Source organism: Lates calcarifer, linkage group LG14, assembly GCF_001640805.2.
Source record: "Lates calcarifer isolate ASB-BC8 linkage group LG14, TLL_Latcal_v3, whole genome shotgun sequence".
NCBI lineage: Eukaryota > Metazoa > Chordata > Actinopteri > Centropomidae > Lates > Lates calcarifer.
In genome coordinates, this window is record NC_066846.1 from 7,381,968 (window position 1) to 7,407,544 (window position 25,577).

The 25,577-nt window shown below is 41.6% G+C and overlaps 1 protein-coding gene across 1 annotated transcript in view; it reads right to left on the minus strand.

Annotated features, from left to right (window-relative positions):
• The window catches only part of svep1 (sushi, von Willebrand factor type A, EGF and pentraxin domain containing 1), a 92,450-nt gene extending 70,440 nt beyond the window's left edge, over positions 1-22,010 (minus strand). The window contains 4 exon segments of the mRNA XM_018705129.2: positions 15,993-16,527; positions 20,746-20,785; positions 20,888-20,978; positions 21,913-22,010. Of these exon segments, the coding sequence (XP_018560645.2) occupies positions 15,993-16,403 (411 nt within the window). The 5' untranslated portion in view covers positions 16,404-16,527; positions 20,746-20,785; positions 20,888-20,978; positions 21,913-22,010.
• Positions 22,011-25,577: the final 3,567 nt, after the last annotated feature.

Here is a 25,577-nt window from a genome sequence, read left to right on the forward strand (position 1 = left end):
CTGAGGCTGAGCTCTGATTTTGAAATAAACAAAGGCAACAGTGTGGTGAAGTGCAGTGCTTTTCTTGACTCCAGACTGGCGTGTTGAAAGTGCTTATACACAGGGAATGATTTGGGGACTGTCGTCGGCTTAAAGCATGCATGAAAATGTATCCCATCTCGCCCAGACTTAGCTCAGACCACACTGCACAAGACAGACGCAGCATTTTCCTTTGTTATGTTGACTGTTGTTGCTGTAGTTGCATTTCTTCCTCGTGTTACTCTCTCTCTGTCCTCCCCTTCTTTCTTCTCCTGAGGGGTTTGTTTGTCTTGGCACCAGCTGGACATGGAGATTTCCTCTAATAGAGCGCGGAATTGGAGAGACGTCAGTGTTTGTAGTACAGATTAGTGGAGAGGTTTCAACTTATTGATTCTCGTGTTTGTTCTGGACCCGGCCCTCGTTGGTAGGATAAATTATATTAGACCTCATACCATCAAGAGGAAGCTCAAGCTGGGAGGTCAAATGAGGAGGACACATTTCGGGTGGTATTTCTTGGGAGATCGTATGGACTTGGCCTGGGTTGCCTTGGATTTCTACAAAGGCTCTAAACCTCACCATAAATCAAGAGAAATTTGGAGCATGAGCTGATGTTGCACATACTTGCTCTCCAATAACACTCACTAAAATACCAATACAAATACGCTGTTGCTGGGAAACACCTGTGTTTAGTGTTTGGATACCCTGAATTGAAACTGATTATATTTGTATGCTTTTGTGTTCTCCACTGAAAATTAGTTGAGGGGGTTTTGGGTGATCAGTATCATGTCTTGGGGGACGGGTTTCTTGCCAGCACATGACATTTCAAAAACGAACTGATTAAAGTTGAGACGAGTGTGTATTTTGTCTCTAAATTTGGGCAGATACTTGGATCAGACTTTTTTGCTGAAGTTGAAAACACAACTAATTGTTCCAGAAACTGAAATCTTGCACAATCAGACCTGGGGAATGCTTAAAAAAAAAAAAATCACATAAAAAGCAAACAAACAAAAAAAAAACAGGATGTAGGCTTATTTGTGGGTTCACATTCATGTACCAATTACCTACTTAAAGTCAAACAGAGACATACAGACAGTCAGACAAACACGTACACACGCACACTCACCAAAGAAAACAAGCCAATGGAATCTGGCACTCTCAAACTCTAACCTCAACATAGCAAGTGGTTTACTAATAGACCTACACGCCTTAGCCCATAAAAACATGTTATTTAGTTTGCCACTACTGGCTCTTTGAAATAGTTTTGGTTTCTTCAGGTGCCAATGTATGACGCTTTTGGTAAATCCTAATCTCTAAGATGCCAAAATAAAGCCATATGCTTAAAGAACTTTTGTGATTTGTGTCTTTAATGACAAAGCTGTGGACTTTATGTGGTTTTGTGAACATGGAGCGGCATTTTCAGAAGTGTGCGATTGATTATTCGCAATAAGACGAACAGCTCGATTACACTCATAGAAAAGGCTAATACATCGGCATGGCACATGTTATCAGCTGCTTTTAGCTTATGAATACTGCAGCACAGAAATCTCAAAGTCTTCATAACCTGGCCTGTCCACCAGCGTGCATTGGCACGTTTATTTTTCAGCTATAAAATGTAAAATGTGATCAGTACACACAGTCGAAAATCTTTAAAACCAATTTAAAGGTTCCTTAAAACTATCTCACCACTAGGTCTGTTTAATACCTGTACTGAAGCTTTCGATCTTGCTTTTAATGGCTGCATCTAATGATTATTTTCCTCACTGATTAATCTGCTGGTTCTTTTTTTGATTAATACATTTATCGATTATTGACAGTGAAATATGCCAAAGTGGCATCTTCAATTGCTTTTCAAATTAAATTCAAGTGTCTTGTCATGTCAACTCTCAAACATTTATTTCAGTCTCAGCCTGAATAATCCAGCTTCAGTGGGGCTCTTTTCAATTCATAGAGAAAGTTTCATCCGAAAAATATGTGCCATGGTTAAAAGAACCATGGTTTCAACAGCACGGTGGCCTAGTGGAAACACACTTTTTCCAGTGAGATCCACCACGGAAGAAACCACTGTTTTCTAATCATACACATAAGTTGATCATGGCAGCTGAACACAGGCCACTGAAGCTGCTGACAGTCAGTTCCTGTCCTCGCTGACGCCTCCCTGACCTTTCACCTTGCCGACAGAGTATTATTCTTCAAAGTCGTCTCGCCGCTCGTTTCTGAATCGCACATTTCACTGCATGCCTCTCCACTTCCACGCTCTCGCTGACCCAACCCCCTCGACTTTCATGTATTGCTTTCACACACACAGGGAGAGCTCGAGGTGTCAGCGGCACCTATCAATCGCTGAGCAGTATTTTAAGTGAGAGGGAATCTGTGTGTAGGTGTGTGTGTGTGTGTGTGTGTGTGTGTGTTTGTGTGCGATTGCACTCAGTGGAAAGAACAGAGTGTGAGTTTAAGTGAGTGAGCATGATGAGTGTAGGAAAGTGTGTGTGCACAACCATGTGTGTAAAGCCACCAAAGGGTGAAAAGCTGTAGATGGTTTATATTTGTATTTTGAAAGAATAAAGCTAATTCTACGAAATTCAAGGGAATGTTGCATAAACTAAAATGCAGATTAGATGCATTTCCATCAATAAAACATACGATGGAAAGTGTCAAGTAGGAGGCAATGATGCTGATCACATGATCGTAAGAAGAAATGCATCAATGACCTTTTTCATAGCAGACAATGTGAAATGTGAGCAGGAAGAGAATAAGTGTAATTAACAGCTTTAATTAAGGCTGCATTTCCAGCTAGGGATATTAATCCCTGGTATTGTGCATGCTGGAATGGTTTACCACTATCATCATTAATGTAGTTTATTCATGTGTGATTTCCCTGCTATGACAAGTCAATATGTCTGCTGTGAAAAACGTTTGTTGGAGAGAAATATAAGCGGAGGTCTTCAGTTCCAGGCTGGTTCCAGATGTCTGAATCGCCACCCACATCTTATGTTGTTTTTTTTTTGTTGTTGTTGGTTTTTTGTTTTTTCAGGGATTGAATTAAGTCTGGTGTTGTGATCAGTTACGGCTTTTTCCACAGTTAAAAAGCTTTGAAGATTGAGATCAAGAATGGAAACATAACCAGCCTTTACCAGAGCCAAAATCAATTCCAAACAAAAATGTGACAAGCTTGGATAAAATTAATGCATCTCTCTTTAAAACTCTTTATGCACCAGTATACTCCATTAAAAAGTGTTTGTTGGTCGGTCAAATAGAGTATAGAGAATACCCTAGTCATTAAAGCAACACATTTCTCGGATCAACGTGACAAAGGTTTACTGCCCAGAGAAAATGCTACTGAAGATTTCTGCGTCAACTCAAACATCTGTCACTACTGATTAAGGCATAATGAGCTGAAACTGACATGACATGCATCACAGCGTAATTTATTCAACAACTGAGTGATCGTAATTGGGTGTAAATCAAGAAAATAAAAAGTCAACCAAGCATTAAAGTGTTTTGCAACAGTCCACTTAATGTGCGTGTGTGCTATTCATGTTTTTTCTATGGGAGCTGAAGTGGTAAAATCCACCCTTATAAATGAGCAGAAACTCCTGTAGACTCCCCACCTTGTACTGTGCATCTGATTTTTATGACAAGCTTACACTCCTCCTCTCTACAGTCATTAAATTAAAAACCGCTTCACTGGGGAACAGTTAATTGTATGGGTTAAACGCAAAAAACTGACACAGTGATGGATGCGTAGGGCCGAAGTGGAGAGGTCTGAAATTACATTTGTTTCCGTCGAGGGGGTTTACTGACATCTGTGTTTTACAGAGCCGGGAAGTGTAAAGATTGCCCTCTCCACTCTCCTTCGCTGAGCTCGTTCCAATGCCCCATTTTTCAAAAAGGAGTGAGAAAAGTAAGGAGGGTCATTCTGACTTCAGCCTTGCAAGTACCAAGTGAATAATTTCTTTTGGGCCTGGGTTGAAAGACGAAGTGGTGTGTGGTAATTTCCACTCTGGCAAAGTGACTGACTCCTGATGCATGTAACTGGAGAACAGGGGAGAGCAAGAATAAAGAAAAGCTCTAGAAAAAGTAACCAAATATTTGTGTGACACATGCAAATGAAAATGAGTCACTTGCAGCTCTTTATTATCTCATTTTCTCACTGGCTTTTGCTACTTCATCTTCCTTTCCTCCTTTTCCTTCAATCATAGCACTTCTCACTTTCACCAGTATAGTGAAGACACTAAAAGACATCCGGGACTAACACTGATAACTATCTATAACCGCAGAGCCACAATAATTTCCTCCAAGAATTTGGCTGAGTGATTGTCCTGTGGTGGCTCCGGGTGTGTTTTCCATCTTCAAGCATACAAATAAACTGTTGTTTAGCACACAACAGGAAAATGCACATGGAGGGCATTAAAAATCAAGAGTTATGTTTTATATCTTTTGCAAGTATGTGCACAAAGACCTGTAAACTTTTGATACATCAATCTCATCCATTAGATTGGTTAGAAGAGCCAATACTGACCTAATTAAATGGATCAAGTATCAGCCAGGTGTGACCCATCCACATTATACTTTTTACAGTTTTTAGCCACTCTTGTAAACATATGCATACGTCTAAAACAAAATAATAAATAAAAAAGAAAAGGTATTCATTAAAGATGCATGTATGACATCTGCTCCCTAACACTTAAAAGATTGATCCATGCAGTTGTGAGGGTCAAAAAAAGAGAAAAAGAAGAAGATCATTGGCCTTGGATCAGTGTTAGGGAGGGGCTAAAGCCCCGTCACATGGAGAGAAAAAGTGGAAACGATACACAAATAAATGCTCATAAATGTGCTTAAGCGCACACACACACAGACACACACACACATATACACACTCCCTGTTGCTTCCACTGGCCTCAATCACCTCATTTTCATTCTCTAATTCTTTCTCTAACTGGAGTCGCTGGTTTTGGCCAGAGCAAAGCCCAGTTATTTGACCACAGCAGCTTTAGCCCCGAGGCCAAGTGGGACACTCTCCACAGCATCCAAACCAGCCCATATACTATATACACACTGAGGTCTGCTGAAGAACGCTGGAGCAGACCCTCGAGGCAGGAAAATTAGGCGTGACGCAGAGAGAAACAACAAACTGAAAACAGACAGAAATAAAAGCAGGAGACAGATGGACAGATCACCTGGTCCTCTGGAAGACGGAGACGGCGGAAAACAGACTGATTCAAACAACAGTTGAAAAGACAATGACTACAAACTTAGACGCTTTTGCAGAAGCCAAATACTTCATCAGCAGTAACTGCAGTAATTTACAACCTTTCAACAGAGTCTAGAACAACCAAAACAAAAGCTGATTTGGGGCCATTTTCACTTTACAATTCCAAGCAGACAGACAGCAAACCTTTGCTCAGCTGTATAAAAGCTGAACTCACATTCGACCGTGAGCTCCTTCAGGATCTAACCGACACGCATCACTTTGCCTCGATGAGGGTTTTTCAACACTTAGTTTAGCAGGCCGTCCCCCCAACACACAGGCTAAATTGGTGAAAAATGAGGTGGTATTGTGTGAAACCTAGTCGGACCATGTTGCTTTCTGAACCCATCTCCTTAACATTTCGACAGCAGGATTTTTTGTAGCAATGAGACATGAGTGAAACCTAAGCTCGGGTTTTCCTAAATTTGACTTGGACTGTCTTCATATTGAATGTCTCATAGGGTGTCCCTGAAGCAGGGGAGACCACTGATCTTCTAAGGAAAGATCCAAGAAGATGAAGAAGGATAAAGCAGATCTGCTGATGTCTTACATTGCCAAGTCTGTGGCTGCTGTAGTGAATACAGATGGGACCAGGATGCTTGGAGAGTTGTTGGAGGAAACCAATGACCTTGGATTGGGCTTTAAAAAACTGTGTGCTCCGTTGAATTGAAGGGTTTTGTTGCAAATGAGATATCCAGCATTTGGAAAATCTATTAGAAAATAGTTCAGAGTGAAAGGATTGCTGCTATTTTTGAGTTTGTAAATCAGCAGCTGCTAAGCTCTTGGTTGACAAAATGGCACATTCACAGACAAGATAATTCACATGTTGGAGAACTTTTTAATCACTTCAGTAACTGTGTCTAACTGCAAAAAAAGAGAGACTACAGCATCCCTAGTGGCTGGGATTATTTCAAAGAGATCTCTGTGAGGATCCACTGCCCAGTTTTCTGACAGGTTGCACATATTTGAGCCACGTTCACCTCTTATGAGTCTTTCTGCACTATAGTGAGCTGCAGATGCACTCGCTGCCGTGACCGCTGAACTCGGCTGAACTCTCAGTGTGCATATTTCTGCTCTAACTGGCTATCTGTCAACAATTCCCCAGAGATATGTGATAGTCAGAGAATTCAAAAGTTATCAATACACAGTGACAGAGAAAAAAATAAATAATTTAAAAAGCTGTTTATAAAACATCAAAATAATCTGATCGAGGACAGACTTGCTGTATCACAGAAAACCGAAATGCTGATTCAGGGAATAAAATAATTTAATAAATCACAGCTTTGGTTTGGATTTGGTCCTAAGGATGCTTTCACAGATGGACTATTTAATCAATAACACATTAGCACTCTTGTTTTTACTGTCAGTTTATCTCTGTTTGCTACTCAGACTTTATCTCTCACTTAATTCCTCCATCACCAGTTCCTTATTTCATCTTTTCTCACACAGCAGCCATAGCTTTCTTTTCTCCCAATTCTTCAAGAAACCTTAATATCTGTTTCTCACTGCTTTTGATCTAAGGTCAGCTGCATCAGGGCGGTCTGCATGTTATACTGTGTGCCTGTCTGAGTGTGTGTGTGTGTGTGTGTGTGAGATAATGGTGAATGAGGAGGCCTCAGGGTCTTCCAGACGGCCAGAGGTCGGAAAGTAGGCCCCTGTTTCTGGAAAATGTTCAGTATCCATTTCAGAGAGGAGGGCAAGGGTGAGCGGAGTGTGACGAGAGAAGGAACAGGCTGCCTGTTAAGTAACAAAGGCAAATATTGTCTGTACAATTAGACATAAGAGGACAGAGTGCAGTTTAACCGATGTAGAGGGCTGACTGTATGCATCCTGAATTCATGGAAGGTTAGTTACGCAAGTGTTTAGCCTTTACAGCTTAATCTGACTTTGATGATTTTTCTCAGGGACAGAGAGACCATGCAGCAGAAGTGTGAAACTTCTAAGTTGACTACATAAACAGGGCTGAAGTTGACTGAATCAAATTAACTGTTAACCACACTGACAGTCATTTAACTGTGATATAAATGAACTTTTCAAGCAAAAATGGCAATCCAGCCTCTCACCTTGAAACCAAGGAAATTGTGCAACTCTATGCACGACCACTAACTCAAAAAAAACTGAGAGACAGCGATGGATAGAGGAATAAACGGAAGGTGCAGGGGGAATTAAAGATAAAAGAGTCCCACCAAAAGGTATCAATGATGTTAAATGATGGAGATGGTTTTGAAGAGTGAAATACTAAGATCCCTGGATCAAAGCTGATTTCATAAAAAGTCGAGGAAATGCTGAAATATGACTTCAAAGCTCACAGTTTCTTCTCCTCCAAACAGAAGTATTGTTAATAACACAGACAAAGAGCAGCTCAGTCAAAACTTCCTGTGAGAAAAATGCTCTGATGCATATTTGAGGTTGATGGACAAAGTTATGAAAGAAGAGAATGGAGAATATTTCTGTCAGAATGATTCAGTATGAAGAGGCCCAGCGGAGAAGAACCCGAGACTAATGCATTTCTTCCTCCTAAACCTAAAACATACACACACGCACGCACAAAAGCAGAGAGTCATGTTGAGTCTATTGTGTCCATCACCATGACAGTGTCTGAATAACTTTCCAAATACGCTCTGAGCATCAGTACCAGGTAAGCACCCAGTAAACTGTGTTTGAGGAGTTGTTTGCTCAATTTCTTTTTCCTCAAAATGATCAACTCACTCCTATTACAATATGATATCAGAGCATGAAAGTAAAGGGCATTATGGGCCAATGTTGAGGTCAGGAGTTACATTAAGATATTTGCTTACAGCAAAAATTTCCGTTGAAATATATCATCATCTATGTTTTGAAAACCCTGATGGAAAGGAGGGATCTCAGGTAGCAGTGGTTTTCCAAAACCAACACACTATGTAATGACCTCAAATCTTTCATATATTCAGGGAATATAAAAATTAAACTTCAGGAGAAATCCAGGAAGCAAATGAATTTCTGTGAGTCAGAAAAAAAAGAGACGAAACAAATCCAAACCTTTATTTTAGCTGCTGCTTTTGATCTGTCTTGGTGGTTTCCTATCAACCCCTCAGAGGGCCTGCGAGATAAATCTGACATCTCATAAAGTGATTAATGGGAAAAGAAACTATTGCTACACAAAATTATATTTATTTGACGCTTCCATAACTGCTGCAATTTTCTTGTCAGATATAAGAGAAGTTTCATTTGTTCAGGCTTCTAAATATGATTAAAATGAAACAACGGCAGAATTAAACTCTGATATTATCTACATAAAGTCACAGGTTTCAGCTTTCAACCACTTATCTTGTTTTAAGACAAAAAGCAATCTGCACTGTGTTAAAGCAGCACTATACTGTCCCCATTAATCACCTCACAGATTCATGAGGTGCTATATACAGTAATGGTACTGACCCACATCCCACTGCAGACTCAGAAATTTTAAATCTGTTGTCTAGTGTCTGTGGACGTTCCTGTCTGGCCTCAGTCTTATCAGGGCTTTTCTGGCTGCTAGGTTAAGCGGCCAGGCTGCTCCATCCTTCTGTCTCATCTATGATACTTAGGAGGAGGAGGAGGTGAACGGGGCTGAACAGAGGGAATAAGCAGACACATTGAGGGGGAGGAAATGATTAAGGGTGAGATGGCGGGAAGTGGCGGTTGCACAGACAGGAAACAGAGTCTGTTCTTATCATCTTATCATGATCTGGGTCCAGCCCTGGGGACCAGATCAAAGAGATGCACCTTGCTTTCATTCGTCGCAGAGGGTCCTCGTTTTGCATCGGCTCTTTCACCGAAATTGTAGCCATTTGCTTTACCCTTGCTACTCTTTCCTCCCACGCTGAGAGTTTAGTTTGAATTTGTCAAAAAGCTGCTGGTGAGAATTCACTGGCTTGTTTAAAATTTGCCCTGTGACTCAGTCTGGAGAATGAAAAACGCTTCAGTGAGCAAATATGTTTTCTAGAAATGAAAAGGCCCCTGAAAATCACCCCGCCGTAGACAAAATTTTCCAGCATTCAAGTGATGGATGGTGTTCATTTCCCACCTTAATTTGCTGCGCTCTACATCTCATTACTGGTTATTCAGAAATTCAGGCACAGACTCTCAAACATTAACATCAAATGAGTGTGTGCAAGTGTGTGTGTTAGACAGGCCAAGAATGCACAGGATCTCTACAGTTCATCTCCGCAGACCAAATATAAGCAATTTACACAAGCCTCATTTAATCTAATAGACAATGTTTTGAAAAACAATACTGCATATTTTGGCTGTAATGCGTCAAAGCTGACGACAATGACGTTCCCCTGCCCGAGACGCTGCTGGGGGAAGTCTGCGGCTCCGGAGGAGAGCGTGATGGAAAGGCATAGAAATGGGAGAAATGGGAAAAATAGCGCCGACCCACTGGAATGAGACGGGAGGCCTCACAAACCCAGCCCACAATATTTGTTTCGCCTATTGTGGTCTGGCAAAGCTCAGTGAAGAAAGGAATCATCTCACGTAGAGCTGCATTAAGTGTGATGGACAAGTCACCTCCTTCTATGAAACATGAACTTGGACTACACTGGACAAATGCTGGCTTTGATTCAGGTTTTTCAAACTGGAAAAAAAACATTGTGGCTGTACTCAAAAAGCTGTGCAATTCCTAAACTATAAAGCACAATGTTTTTCTGAAAAATATGAGGTGAAATAAAACTTACTCTTAATCTTACATGAACTATGACTGTTTAAATTACAGTGCTTGTTTACAAGGTTTGGGAGTCTACAAGACAAACAGCTCCACAACCTTTCCTCATTGATCCAGTTTCCATAGTACCGGACTACAACATTTTTGATGGATGTTTGCAAGATTTATTTTGACTTTCCACCTTTACAGACATATTGCACACATACAGTATATCTATAAATGCAAGCACACACATTCCCATGCACACACTCTGGTTTACAGTCCATAAAATGACCCTTCTGACTTATATATGATGACAAGCATGTAAAGACATGCAGCTGCTGCATAAACTCTGTATGCAAGTGAATCTGTGTGTGAATAATGAGCATGAATGTGTGTGTTTTCCTGGTGAGCCAGGCACACGAGGGGAACAATTTTCACTGAGGGAGCAGAGGAAAATAACCCACCTGCTAGTCCAACTTCTACAGATTTCAGTCCTAGAAACACAATGGCTGGCTGAGCAGAGAGCTCCTTTTATTAAGTGGCTCTTTTTAACGCTGGTAAACTACTCCAATCTGTTTTGACCCAGATTCAGGCAAGGCATCACACCACTAACCAACCGTCAGTCAGGTAAAAACATTACTGTGAATAGCCACCAGTAAGAGCCACATTCTTCCTCTCAATTCCTCGATCCAGGGCTTTTTCCCCCTCTACTTTTTTCCTCTCATTCTTCCATCTTTCTCCCACTCTCCCACTCTTTCATCATCTCTCTTCACACGCTGCCCATCTGTCTATGTCTTATGCAACTGTGAAGGCAGACTGACACAGTGAGGCCGCCAAGTCCAGTTTAGTGCTCAGTGTTTCTTTGCCAAAGCCGGGCCTGCCTGCGGAGAGCGAGAGGGGGTTTTATCTGGCAATGCATGGCAACCCAGAGGCAAATCTTCAGGATGGTGACAAACGATCAGACAAAAAACAAGTGATGGCAGGGATTTTCAACTGGCTATTACAGATACAGTCATTTCTCTCCTTGTATTTTTATGGCTGACACTCGTATCCAAAGCAAGCTATAATAAAAGCAACAATGGAAAAAAACGTAATTCCTGGATCAACAAGATTACCAGCAACCAACAGAATGAAATGAAAGGCTTTGAGCCATATTGCCTCGAAGATATTTGGTCATGTAAATGCATGGAAAATAAATAAAATGAGAGTTAAAAAGAACAGGAAAATGGATTGACTTTTTCAGAGCAATTACAGCACGCGGAGGGGGAGGAGAATATGATTCAGTTTGGACAAGTTGTTGTGAACTACTTCTGTCTCAGGTACAGTACTGTGGTTATTCCTCAAGGGCCTGAAAACATTTACTGAAAGTCATCAATCAGCTCCTTTGTGTGACAGTCAGGAAAAAGCACTGGAAAACTACAGGGTGAGTGATGTCATCAGTTACCAGGTTATCATGTCCGACGCGAGGCTGAGGAGAGACAGATCCTGAAATGAGGCGCTGTGAATCATCACAACAAAGAGCTGCACTCTTAATAAACTCGCAGCATATGACTTTTACCCTCAAATACATTATACAGACACGCATGTCCACAACTGGCCTGGTGTGCAGAGGTCTCTTTATTTACTTCTACATCAGTCCAAAGTGTAAATGACTGCAAAACCATCAGTGCCTTCAAGGAAAGACTGTTTGCATCTTGCAGCTTACGTCTGCTCCTACCACAAGTGTCCAAACTGACGCAGAGTAAAAAGAGATAATGGTGCACATTTTCAGGCAGTCTCTACAGAAAGATATCTATAGTGTTGTATTCAGTTAGATAAATGAAAACTAACACACATAGTTGTGTATAAAAAGAGCTAAAGAGTGAAATTTAATCCTTGGTTACTTTCTCACCTTTCACCAATTACAGTGTGAAGTGGGTGTGAATGTCAGATCATCAGTTTCAGAGACAGACAGATATGGTCGGACACAGATTCTCACACCTTTCTGATGTTGGAAAAGGTGGGAGGAGGGTTTTGGAGGTTATGTGACCAGCTGAGAAACAGTTCTGATGGAGCCTGCTGTCGAGTGAGGCCCTTCAGTACATTTTTGCTTTTTGACACCTAGTTTCTTGAAGCATATGACATAGGGAATGGCAAAGTGAGTAATTGGCTATAACCAGCTTATATTACCTCACTTTACTCTCTGTATTGATAAAAACATTGCTCACTTCTTCAATACATTCTCAAGTGTATGTTTACACATTTACAGTTTATGTTACTAAATACAATATTTGCCTAAACTAAGTGATAAACTCCTGATTCCAAAATAAGCTTTCCTTAAAACTACTGTATGATGTATTAGGTGAAAAGACAGACAGACAGCAGAGAGACAGAGAGAGACAGAGATGAAGAGTGCTGGAGGAGAGCCCTGTCTCTACATGCACGGCTGGTGGAAAAATGTCTCTCTTAATGGATTCCAGCTTTCTACAGCACTTAGAACAGCCAAGACCAGCCAAGGGAATAAAATATGGCATCATTATTATTATACTGCAATTCTCAATTATCCTCTCTCCTCGTTTCTCTCTCTCTTTCTAACACAGATGCACACGTTCGCACACATAGACTTATACACACGTGCACATACGCGACTAATTTTCCCTTGAAACCTTAGATGGATACATGGGAGCACAAATACATGAGGGCACGTGTAGGAGCAAAAGCACAGATTCACTAATTACATACACGCGCACACATCGCAAAATCCCCAGTTCAACGCACTCACATATTGAGACAGTTGCCCTACGGTTCAGTCAGTACACGATGACAGGCGGATATGCGGCTCGTAGATTAGTGTTAGCAGACCCATCCTTTATACAGCTAATGGAAAGAGACGACAAACACTTCTTTTTTTTTCTCTTTCCAGTCAGATTCAGGCGGACGATAAAAAAAACCCAGAGATCGGGCGATAAATCATAGACGGCATGTTTCTTTCTTTTTTTTTTCCCCCTCAACACCACTTCCTTGATCATCCAAAGACACAGTAAACGTCAGGCTGAATCTATCAGGTGTGGGGTGGTTTCTGGAGCACCGGCTGATGTGCTTCGCCTCCAGTCTGTATCTGCTAGGCTCATCTATCTTTCCAAAAAATCTCAGCTCTGTGTAGGCTGCACGTACCTCTCCCATTACTCATACATCACTCAAGTCACCCTACAGACTCTCACCACGCAGATGCCACACTGGAAAGAGGTCCATGAGTGTTTGTTGGCTATTATACGTGGATATCAGAGTGAAATTCAATCTTTTATTTAATCAGACTTTTAATCAATAACAGCCAACTTAAGAGCCTGAGCAGCAATACACCCTGTCACCTTTGGATGATTCAGACTACTACATCACTTGATAAATCACCCAAAACATTCTGAGTGTTTGTGAATAATGATAAGGCACTAAAGTTCCTCCAGAAAGCCTTTTCTTGGTATTGTTGTGGTCTTTAGCAGCTGGGACACAGCCAGCAGGCTCCTTATCAGCACTTAACTAAGGAGGGTGAGCTGAAAACCTGTCCTGAGGGCCAAGCTTTCAGCGCTAAGCCGGAGGATACGGTCCAAGGCTGTTAGCTTTAAACAGGGATGAAGTGGAGGGCAAACCTGCCAAAAGTCAGCTTTCCTAACTTTTTGTCTGAAAAACTAGGCTGATGTGGTGCATTCATACAACATTAGAACATTTTGAAGTGATTTACACTCACTGAGCACTTTAAGAGCACCTGTACACCTGCGTATTCATGCAATTATTCAATCAGCCAATCATGTGGCAGCAGTGCAATGCATAAAATCATGTAGATGCAGGTCAGGAGCTTCAGTTTATGTTCACATCAAACATCAGAATGGGGAAAAAATGTGTTCTCAGTGAGTTTGACTGTGGCAGGACCGCTGGTGCCAGAGGGGCTAGTTAGAGTATTTCTGAAACTGCTGATCTCCTGGGATTTTCACACACAAGAGTCTCTAGAGTTTACTCTGCCAAAAACAAAAACCATCCAGTGAGCTGCAGTTCTGTGGACAGAAATGCCTTGTTGTTGAGAGAGGTCAGAGGAGAATGAGCCAGACTGGTTAGAGCTGACAGAAAGGCTACGGTAACTCAGATCACCAGTCTTTACAACTGTGGTGAGCAGAAAAGCATCTCAGAATGAACACCACATTGAGCCTCGAGGTGGATGGGATACACATCACTCCCATCAGCCAAGAACAGAAATCTGAGGCTGCAGCGGACACAGGCTCACCACAACTGGACAGTTGAAGACTGGAAAAGCTTGAAGCCTCGTCTGATGAATCTGGATTTCTGCAGAGGCAGCAGATGCTTTCAACAGCACAAATCCACGGACCAAACCAATCAGTCATCGTTTGAATGTTACAGCCCACCTGAGTGTTGTTGCTGAACAAGTTTATCCCTTTATTGCCACAATCTACCATCTTCTAATGACTACTTCCAGCATGATAACGGACTGCGTAACAAAGCAGAAGTCGTCTCAACCTGTTTTCATTAACATGACTGAAACGTGACTTCAGTGTCTTCCGCAGTGACCAGATCTGAAACCAGTAAAAATCTCTGAGGTGTGGTAGAACAGGAGACTGGCTGACGAATCTGCAGAAATCATGTGATGCAGTCATGTCAACATGGACCAGAATCTCAAAGGAATGTTTCCAACATCCTGTTGAATGCATGCCACGAAGAACTGTGGCTGGTTTGAGAGCAAAGAGAGGAACTACCCAGCATCAGTGCGGTGTTCCTAATGAAGCTGCTCATGATTGTTGGTTTTAAAGTGCAATACATTTTTTAATTTCTAAAAATCTATTTGTTAAAATTGATGGTTATTTACCTTATGGTGATATTTGACTGGATGTAGTCACTGTTGCACTTCAACCACCTTCGACTTAAAGAAAATTGATGCTGCAGCTATTTGAACAGCTCTGTTTTAATGTGGGACTGGCATTTAAGTCAGTGAAGTTTGCGTCTGCTTTCAGACTTTGGTGCACCCAGACCCAGTCATAACATCTATTTTGCATATTTGTCACCCTGCCATGACTTTAGCAATTTCTCCTTTCATCCAACTGTAAAATAACAGACGGTAGCTCAACAACAGGCTTCTTAACAAGTTTGCAGACCCCCTGAATTTTGTCCTGTATGATCTAAAAAGAAAACACACACACACAAACACATTCAGTGTCTCACCAAGCTCCTAACTGAAGGCATGAGCTGAGGTGTGTGTGTTTATACAGGACCAGCCCCTATACCACCAACACAGCTTTTACAGCTGGACTGTTTGGACTTGACGGATGAACTGTGCCATATGTCCTGGGTTGGATGTGTGTTTGAGTACATGTGCAAGCGGCTGGGTGTCAGGCAGCTCAAGTCAACAAACCATAAACAAGCTAACATTTTGACCCCTTGTAACCCCACATAACCCCCAAATCCCTGCCTGCACAACGAATGCAGCCTTGCAACCTGTAATGCTTCTGTTTAAGAGCCAAAACTGTCTGGAGTAATGAAGGCAAAAGGAGTATTAGACAAAACACTATCAGTAACACTGAGACCTACTGCCCACGCTTCACATGCACAGCCAAAAATCCTTGACTTGATTTATGTGCGGCTTGTTATCTGTTCCACCTATGAGTTTCTACGTGCTTGCATCTGTGTGTTTGTCTGCACAAGTATGTGCTCACTCTTAATGGTATTTTTATCACTGGAAACTCTTGAACAATTAGCCGGCAAGCGGCTTCCCCTCACTATCTGCTGGTGTGTAATTTAGAGGAAGCAGGAGCAGAAGCACCAAGGCCATGTGGGGCGTCATTGACATCAACCTCACTGTCACAATCACTCCCTAAACACAAAGCAGGCTGCAGATGAACTGGCACACACACAAATAGATACTGTGCAGTCACACACATAGCAAAGGTTTCTGCAAAAGCAAGTTAGGGGGTAAAGAGGAAGTAAGCAAAATCTAAGAGACAAAAACACACATATAACGCAGACTGATGCACATGCTTCACTGGGATCAACATTAGAGGCACTTTCACTTTATGTCTGACTCACCGCTGCCCTCTGGAAGGCTCCTTTCGTGTAGGTGCCGCCTCCTCTGTAGTTGATAGCCGGGATCTCCTGGTTGAAGAGGGAACACTTGTGCTGGTGGGACTTAGGCGCTGAGATGTGGTCCACCCTCGTCACCACATGGGTCTTGGATGAGAAGGTGACCAACGCCACCCGCGTGTCCTCCGGCGCGACAGGAAAGTCGGACAGCATCTTGCGTACGAACTTCAGCTCACTCAGGAAGTTGTTGGCCCCCACGCTGGACGACTCGTCCACCAGGAAGACCAGGTCCAAGCAGGAGCTTTTCTCTCGCAGCTCGCGGACGTTACGCTTGAAAGCCTGGCCGAGGCGTTCCACTTTGCTCTCTGCACTTTCTGACAGGTTGCCGGCTGACGAGGAGGTGGTTGCGGGTGACATTTGCCTGGACCGGCGAGACTGCGGCTGAGGTTGGGATTGCTGGGCAGCTGGCCAGGCTGTGGTCCATACATTCAGGATGCACAGGACCAGAAGACAAGAAGTCCACAACGGTGTTAAAGAGTACCTTTGAGAAAACATAGTGACAGTCAGTACGACACCTGCACCGAAGAAGAGGTTTGCTTAACAAAAGAAAAAACAAAAGAACAAGGTGGATCCTCTTCTCAAAAGTAATTCAGTGAAAATAAGTGTCTTATGCCTGCATCAGTGTCCAGTAACATTGCAGACAGCAACAGTCCAGTGCAAAGTTCCTCAAATGCATTGCTGGATGAAGGAGGAGGATTCTTCTCCTTTCATTCAAAATGTGCCTCTGTTCATCTGCCTCTTTCCTCTCCAGTGGAAGAAAACTACGGTCCCGTCTGGAAAAATATTTAGGCTTGCTCACAAGGTATCTGCCTGCCTCTCTTTTCTACGAAAATAAATCTGTACAGTATATCTGGCTTTTTTCTCGCTTTTTGAACAGTCTGTTTGAGTAAATGTGTTGTTTAAGAGTCTGTTAAAATCTATATGTCCTCTCTTTCTCCTTCTGCTTGTCTCCTCTGTCAGTCAGTCAATCTTTTAGTTTGTGCATCAGATCCAAAACACCCCCCAAGCCTCTTCAGTCCTCTGTGTGCTGCCCTTCAGGCTCCTGTTTGCCTATGAGGACGCTCCCGCCTGCACCGTCAGCCAAGCTCCGAATGCTTGTTCCCCTCTTCTCCCCAAATCATTTAAAAAAAACACACAGAGGAGGAGGAGGGAGGGAGGGAGGGAGGAAAAAAGTTGAGAGACAGAGAGAGGCTGAGGGGAAAAAAGGGGGCAGTCCAGTCGTGGCCGTGAAGTCATTTTTTTCCCCCTTCATCTCTCCTCCTCTTTTTCTCTCACCTCCCCCTCTCTCCCTATCTCTTTCTGTGTCCCTCACCCTCCCTCTCTTCCCCCACCTCTCTCTCTCTCTCCTGTATCTGTCTATCTCTCTCGTCCTGACAGTGGAGTGAGGTTCGTTGTCAGTGCAGAGCCTCGCCTGTCAACTTGTCAACATTCCCAAAGCAAACATCAGCAACAGGCGCTGTGATCAACTCCATATGTCCTCACGCTCGCCGTGCACGTAAGATAACATCAGAATGAGATCAAACAAAGTGAGAATGAGAGGTGGGTAAAGGGAGGAGAGGACAAAAAGATAAATCAGATTAAAAACTCAGACAAGATTTAAGAAATAATATCAAATAGGAGAGAAAAGTTTGGCAGAGTTTCAGGGAAAGACTGAAATCTCAATCTGTGCTTCGGAGCTGGGAAGCAGTTAAGTTTGCTCTGGATATGTGCTTTGTCAAATCATCACTCTTTTAGCAGCTATCATTTCCTCTCCCTCCTCCTTCTCTCTTTCTCTCTGTGTATCTTGTTCAAGAAATAAAAAAGAGGAGGGAAGAACTGCCCTTTCTCGCTCTCTGGATCTGTCTATTTCTTCCTGCTCCACAGGGATTCACACACACTCTTTCACTGCACTGTTTTTCTACATCTCTTCAGTCTCTCATAGCCTCTCCCCTCATTTCTCCTCTCTCTCTCTCTCTCTCTCTGCTGCCGTGTTTTCCTTCAGTGATTTTATCTGTAACCAAAACAAAGGCAGCCGGTGTTACAGAGGCACACTGCGCCTATTAAACAAAAAGGCCTGAGATTTACAGCAAAGGGCTGACTTCACAAGGAGCTGCAGAGGCTCATGAAGAGGACAGAATTAGAGAGAAGAGACGGGACAAGGAAGAGAAAATGAGGGAATGAGGAAGACATGAGAGAGGTTAAAAAAAAGAAGAGAGCAACAGATGCATCACATGGCCAGAGGTACGTAGACAACATTATGTGACTGTTAAGCATCTCATACCAAAACCATGGGCTTTAATCTGCTGCTGCTCTTCTCCGTTGGTTTTCCACAACATTTTGGAACCTGGCTGCAGGAGTTTGCTCTCTTTCAGCCACAAGAGCCAAATGTGGCTGAGGTCAGGGCTCTGTGCAGGCAAGTCGAGTCCTTCAGCACCAAATTGGAGAAACCATGTCTTTATGGGCCTTGTTCTGCGCTTGGAGGAATTATCATGTTGAAACAGGAAAGATGTAAGCATACTATTGTCTAAAACATCCCCCTATGCTGTAGGAAATTTTTTTCTAGGGCTGCACATAGCAATTATTTCCTTTATCAATTAGTCTGCAAATTATTTTCTAGTTTAAAATATCCCAGAGTTCAAGGTGATGACTAGAAATGTCTTACGTTGCCCAAACAACAGACAAAAATTTCAAGAAATCCAATTCACAATCACACAAAAGATTGAAATCACACAAAAGAGAGAAATATGGCAAATCCTCACAAGTGAGTAGCTGAAACAACATATTTGGTGTTTTTGCTAAAAAAAAAAAAAAAAATGACCTAAACAATTTATCCATTAAACTGATAAATCTAACCCCAAACCACTAAAAACCCAATGTTCACCAAGATATGTGGGTGAGAGTGTCTACATACTTTTGGCCATTAAATGAATAAAAAGAGAAAAGCAAAACAGATAGGTAGAGGGAGAGCAGTAAGAAAGAGAAAGTGAAGAAATAAAGAAGTAAGGAGCAAGAGGAGGAGACAGAAACAATAAAAAAGCAGAGTTGACAGAGGGTGTGTGTGTGTATGTGTGTGTGTTTCCACCAGAGCAGTCCAGTGCAGTCAGTCTTATACTATTAGCCACAATGACACACAGCTCAGGCACACAGAGTGTTTATTAGTCTGTATAAGCCAGGGTTTCTCTCTCTCTCGCTCTCATTTAACAGCACTGGAAACTTCTGCACCAAAGCAGTGGGAATAGAAAGTAGCGTCATACTGGCCAGATAAACTGGATGGGAGAGCAGCTGAGACACACACACAGACATATAGAGACTAAAACACACACATACGCACACTCCCTGACCCAGATCTACACACAGATGCAGATAGAGACAAGAGAACACACACACACATACACACACTCTCACACATGCTGAAAGGGGGATGAGCACAGCTGTGACTTCCTGCTTTTTGGCACTGGAGACCCCTCACCAGACTTTTGTGGGGGTCCCCCGGGAGACAGGGGGTTGGTGGATAAAGACGAGGCTTCAGAGTTTGTGTGTTGATGGGGGGTTGTGCGTTGGTCAGAGTGAATACCTAACCAAAATCTGTGAGGGAGGGGTGGCCTATTTGTACAGTTCAAGGCCTCCACAAGGGTATCTGCACATTTTGAGTGTACATTTAATGACTTTTATGAAGTTTTTAATACCTCCTACAGATAAAAATACAATTTCCATGACAAAGTAAAGGCACTGAGGATGTTCTTATCTTTCCATCCACTCTTAAATCAAAAACAGAAACACTTTCTCCTTCGTCTTTTGGGTTAAAATGTGCAGCTAGGGCAGCACAAGGCATGCATCCATCTATTTCGCAGAGTCTAAACCATTTAAAATCCAAATAAAGCAGTGGAAATTGTCATTGTTGGCGAGATATAAAATTAAACAAAATACAAAAAGACAGAACAAATAAGCAGACATGGGCTCATTCAGTCTGCCACAGATCAAATTTAATGTCTGCCTGGCTGCCGTCCTTAAATCCCAGACAATTTAAGGCCCTTTTTATTTTTAGACTTGCACTTTCAAAAACAAAAATTAAGACTTTTTCATTTGAGATTTGTGGAAAAACATGCAAACACAAGATGATGGATGCGTGCGACGTTTCAGACGCTAGACTTACAAATGAACCGAACAAAGACATGTTGGACAAAACACAAAGAAACAGCAATATCTGTAGTTCTTCCTGTGGTTAGAGCACTGAAAAAAAAACCAACAACTCTACTCCACTCTTTCACCAAGCATTTGCAGCTAACGTACTTTCATCATCACCCTGAAGGCTGAGGGAAAGATTAGAACGTCTTCAGTGTCTGTGTTTTGACCTTATTTGTCATGGAAATTGAATTTTTATCTGTAGGAGGTCTACAAAAGACATTGCAGACAGTGACAGTGCAGATACCATCACAGAGAGTGTTTCACCAAGGCTTGCGCTGTACATAACTGTATCGACTATTCTCCCTCACTTGGAGCAGAAAAAACAAGTTAGCTAATTGATTAGTGCATTGAAAGAAAATTAATCTGCAACTACTGTAATAATCCATTTATCACTTGAGTAATATTCTAAGCAAGAATGACTAAAATTTGATTGTTTCATCCTCTTTTATGAGAACTGATCCTCTGATTTTCTCTATTTAGCATCAATATAATCTTTTACCATGAGCAGGAGGTCCAACACTGTTAGGATACTTACCTCTGCTTTCTTCCACACCCTTCTTCCTCCCCTCCATCTTCTGTGAAAGCAAAAAGACTCAGAGGTTAAGCCATACATAATGGCAATGGAGTCAATTAAAAGCAACTCTCATTCATCTCCTTTCACACACCTGTTTTCTCACCTGGTTATAATCTCCCGACAGCAGGCCTGGAGCAGCAGATACAGTAGCTACAGGTGAAGGCATATTCCTCATATTTCTTGGCATTTTTGGCCTGAGGGATGAAGCGCACATTTCAGCAGGAGGATCCAAAACATTCCTTCACTGCTTCACAGTTTGAGCTAAAACCAGGTTAAACATTTTTCTCTTTGATTACAGTGAGAGTAATAAAATAAATACATATGTTAGGACACCCTGAGAGATTGGTATGTGTGGCCTTTCATATGAGTACTACGTTACGCTTACTTTTTTATGTTGAAACAAGTTAATAAAAAAACGAATCATCAGCCAATTAAACGACATAATTACTAATAAAAAATATAGTTTGTTTCAGCATTAATAGATATATTTTGTTCATTTTAATATCTAGGCTGCTTTTATGCAGCTTCCTGTGTTTTTTAACCATGCTAACTACAATTGTGAACTACATTTCCCAAGTGCACCTGCGTGAAGAAGCACAGGTGCTCCGTATTTAACTTAATTAGATGCTCAATTAGCATAAAGAATGGCGAGAAATGTTAAAAATAACACCACATAGCGTAACTTACATATATACCGCAAGTTTAATTAACTTTTAACGACTTTCACGATGTTTTAAACACTCATTTACATTTAGTTGAAGACCGTCTAAGGGCCATAAGCAAACTTTTCGTCGCCCTAAATGAAAATACGTAACAAGCTAACAGATAAAACTACACTGCCTTTGAAGAGTGGTTTAGTCTGAAGGGGATAAAACTAAACTTGCCTTTGAAGAGTAATTTAGACTGAAAGGGAAAGTCTTTCTAATCGTAATTAAAGCTAATGTCATCATTTGGAAATGTTACAAAGCGCTTAAAACAGCCACAATGAGCGTCGGGCTAATGTCAACCCTACAAAAGGCTGTTTAAATGGCGACGACAAAAATGAGACGTGAAAGAGAAACTACACCCTTTTCCTAATTTTATCCGAGTCAATTAAATGTGTAAAAATAAAATGAAAAGCCTACTAACCTTTCAGCTGCCAGCTGTCCTCAGAGGCTGAGTCACTGCAGTAAGTCAGTCAGTAGTTACGCGGTTGTGTTACAGCGCCCCCTGCAGGCGACTCCACGTCAGCACAGTGTGAATACAGTGCGGAAGAGGCAGTGACAGCATGTGGCCGCTAGGTGAAGCACTAATGTAGGCGAGGAGTTAAAATGAAGAGGAGAGGTGAACCAACTCCTTCAAGTTCTAATGAACTAGGGAAGTAAAAGCAAAAACCATCATTAATAATAATTGAAACATCAATATCATTATCGATTAATCAATTAAAAACCAAACTTTAGAATTCACTTGAGATAAATTTGAAGGTAGTTCTGTATAATACACAGACATCACTATTACATGTTTGACATGTAGCAGCTGTTATCAGTGAGATGATCAGGCTCTGGCAGATATGTAAACTTTATTCAGCATTTTATTCAAACATTTAATAACACAAACAGCAGAAAAATAATAATAATAGAATAAATAAATTAAACAAAAGCTCTAGTTTCTGTTATCTGCTTGAGTTACATTCAGTTCTTTTTTATTATTATTTTGCAAAAGGAGCTGTGTGAGATGATCAGTTTCTACTTCTAACTAATGGGGTTTTATAGTTGTGTCTAATGTTTCACAATCTGGTTTGAAAAATGAATGATTTTCAGTAAGTGATGTGGATGTGAATGTGGGTGTTTTTAGTGTTCACTAAAGGGGGAAGTAAGACCAAGTGCACATGACAGCATCTAGTCTGCTGTGCACCAGACGTCACGTTGTGCTCTGGTTGGTAGTTTTATAAATCAACTCAGCAGCTGTCGAAGCACTATTTTGTAAGAGTTACGGCTCTGTCTGTGACTTCCATTTCCTGCAGAGTCACTTATCTGGAGGCAGTATGGAAATTCATTAACTACAAAACTACGAGCACACACAAAAAAACAATTGCACTGATCAGATGTAATTATGTTGGGGCTATTCTTTTGAAGCAGGATAATTTGATTATTCCAGGCTAAATGAAAATGGAGATTCTCTGTGGGTTCATCAATACAAGTGACTTTCACATTACACACAGTAATTTGACCCACTGTTACTACTGATTAATGCAGCTTTAAAGGGAGTAAGCCCCTGATACAAGACTTCCTTTCATTATATTATCATTATTATTAGCATTTCCATTACCACTCTCTGTCTTCATCACATTATGCACACTCAAATGGAGAGTAGAGTAGATTCAGTTGTTCAATCTTTTTATACATTTTTACTGATTTATTTCTAGTCTTTATAGTGAAAACAATGTCACAGTGCTGGTGTCTTTTATATGAGAAGCACATGTTTCAGCTGCACCTTGCTGGATGTTAGACAGAGAATCTCTTTTTATGGATTGATACTAAATAAAATATGACCATAATAACATAAAGAGCAGCTTTTTAACTGAGTGAAAACCTACATGTGTCCTTGTAAGGTCTCAACCTCATGATTGCTCATTGGTTTTTTGATTAAACTTCAACAGACAGGTGGTGACAATCATGCTTTGCACAGTCAGACTGCAGCTTGTACAGGGGAGTGTGTGCTCCTGCAGAATATCAATGTCTGCATGATCCGAATGCAGCCTGTATCTAGTTTGTCGATGACTCTGTGTGAATTTACGTCTGTGTGTGTGCGTGTATGTGTGTGTTTGTGAGCAAGAAATAAAGCTGTGTGAGATGTCAGTGGGTAAAACTAATGGTTTTATGTTTAGCTGAGACTATTTATAGTCCGGGCTGCACTCTCACGTTGCATAAATATTTTATAAGTCCAACCAGCCTGCAAGAAAGTGACGTCCTTGAAGAAGAAAATCGACCACACACCCTCAGAGATTTATCATCCTTTACTGAATAACCTCACGCATGTGTCGTCACCCGATCAGGTGATCCTCCTGAATGACTCACAGAGCTGAAAATCATGGCTGGTTTTGATATCCACCAAGGTTATAATCAATCAATACACAAAGGATATCAGTTTCAGATGTTATAAATAATGATAAATACAGTCTTTCTGCCAGGTTACAAGAAATTATTTCTGCATCTTTTCATATCTTGTCACTTAAAATTTACAGAAATTCAACATCAGTGACCTTTGTTCTTTAAGATCGCTCCAAGCAAACCATTAATCAGTCAGTCATCAAATAAAACCAAACCTGAAATCTAATTAAAATATGCAAATGTGAAGATATTTGCATTTACAACAGGCACTCAGGCATGCAAACATGTTCTTTAACCTTTAATTTTCATTGGCATTCCGCCTCAAATTCACACACATCTGGCAGCTGATCAGCACAACAGCTGGCTCCCGCAGGCCGCTGAGGTGAACATAAGTTCTGCGCTTTGCCTAATGGCACTTCGGCAGCTACAGCATGTCCTTAACTGTCAGGTGGTTGTGTAATAAATCCCACAAAGGTAGAAAAATGCACACAGCTAGACAAACACACACACGTACCAAGAGGGCAGAGTATGTTAGAGATCGAAGGGAAGCGTCATCGTGGGAAAGGTCCACAAAGGAGACAGGTGTTAGATTCTGCACCTTCACTAGAGGAATAGATCCTACAGTGCTAACACACATGTACACACACACACACACTCATGCCAACACTCAGTCACTCAGCCCCTGCCTATATACAATGCTCCTACAGCCTCCAAAAAAACATCAACTGATGAGCCTTTTTCTGAGCTTTCAGCTGCTCACTCATCTCCATACATGCCTCCCAACCCTAAAGCTGAAGCAGCTAAATGGAATTCAGCTATTATTAATTTTATTATTTACACCTGTGCTTTTCCCACTGTGGCATGTCAAAGGTCACTCCTGTCACTTATGCATGGTTATGTATGATTACCATTTCTGTTTTACTGGTGTTGTCATGGTGCAGCTAAACAACCACACAAAGTGATAATAAATTAAATTCCCACAGACTCACTGAATAATTGACTCACAGACAATGTTTGGGGTCCCTGAGGATCTGGGGCAGTTTCCTGTTCTACAACTATTAACCCAGTGTTGATATCTGTACACACACATCTGGATATGCTGTACATATACACAAAAGCAGCGCACAATATACAAATATGTTTCAGATACACAAAATCAAGGATTTACACTGTCTAAAACAGCTGTAGTTTCCTTTCTGTCCCTCTCTCTCGCTCTCTCTTTCTCTATTTGTTTCTTTGTTCCTTTAGACAATTCCTCAAGGAAGTGCAAAAGTTGGTGACAAAAACAAAGGAACTTAACAGAGGAGAAAAAAGAGATGAGAGAGATGAGGGGGGAAAACACTGAGGGGTAAGAAATGAGAGTAAACAGAAAGGGGAAAGAAACAAAGAAACAAAAAGAGGAGTTGAGGTAAAGGAATAAAGAGCAGTTCAGCCAGGGAGAAAGAAACGGAATAAACAATAAAAGCTGAAAATGGGGAGAGAGATTCTTCACGATAGACGGAGGAGGGAGGAAGGGGAGGCAGTGGGAGGAAGAGAGAGAGAGTACGATGAGGAGGTCGTGACTTGAGGCAGTGTGAACTGGATTCAGCCAGACTTCCATAAAAACAGCCCCGTCCAGGCTGCTGACGGTTGTGGGGAGGGGCTGGAGGGGAAGAGGGAAACGAATACAAGAGAGAGCGAGGGAGAGAGAGAGAGAGAGGATAC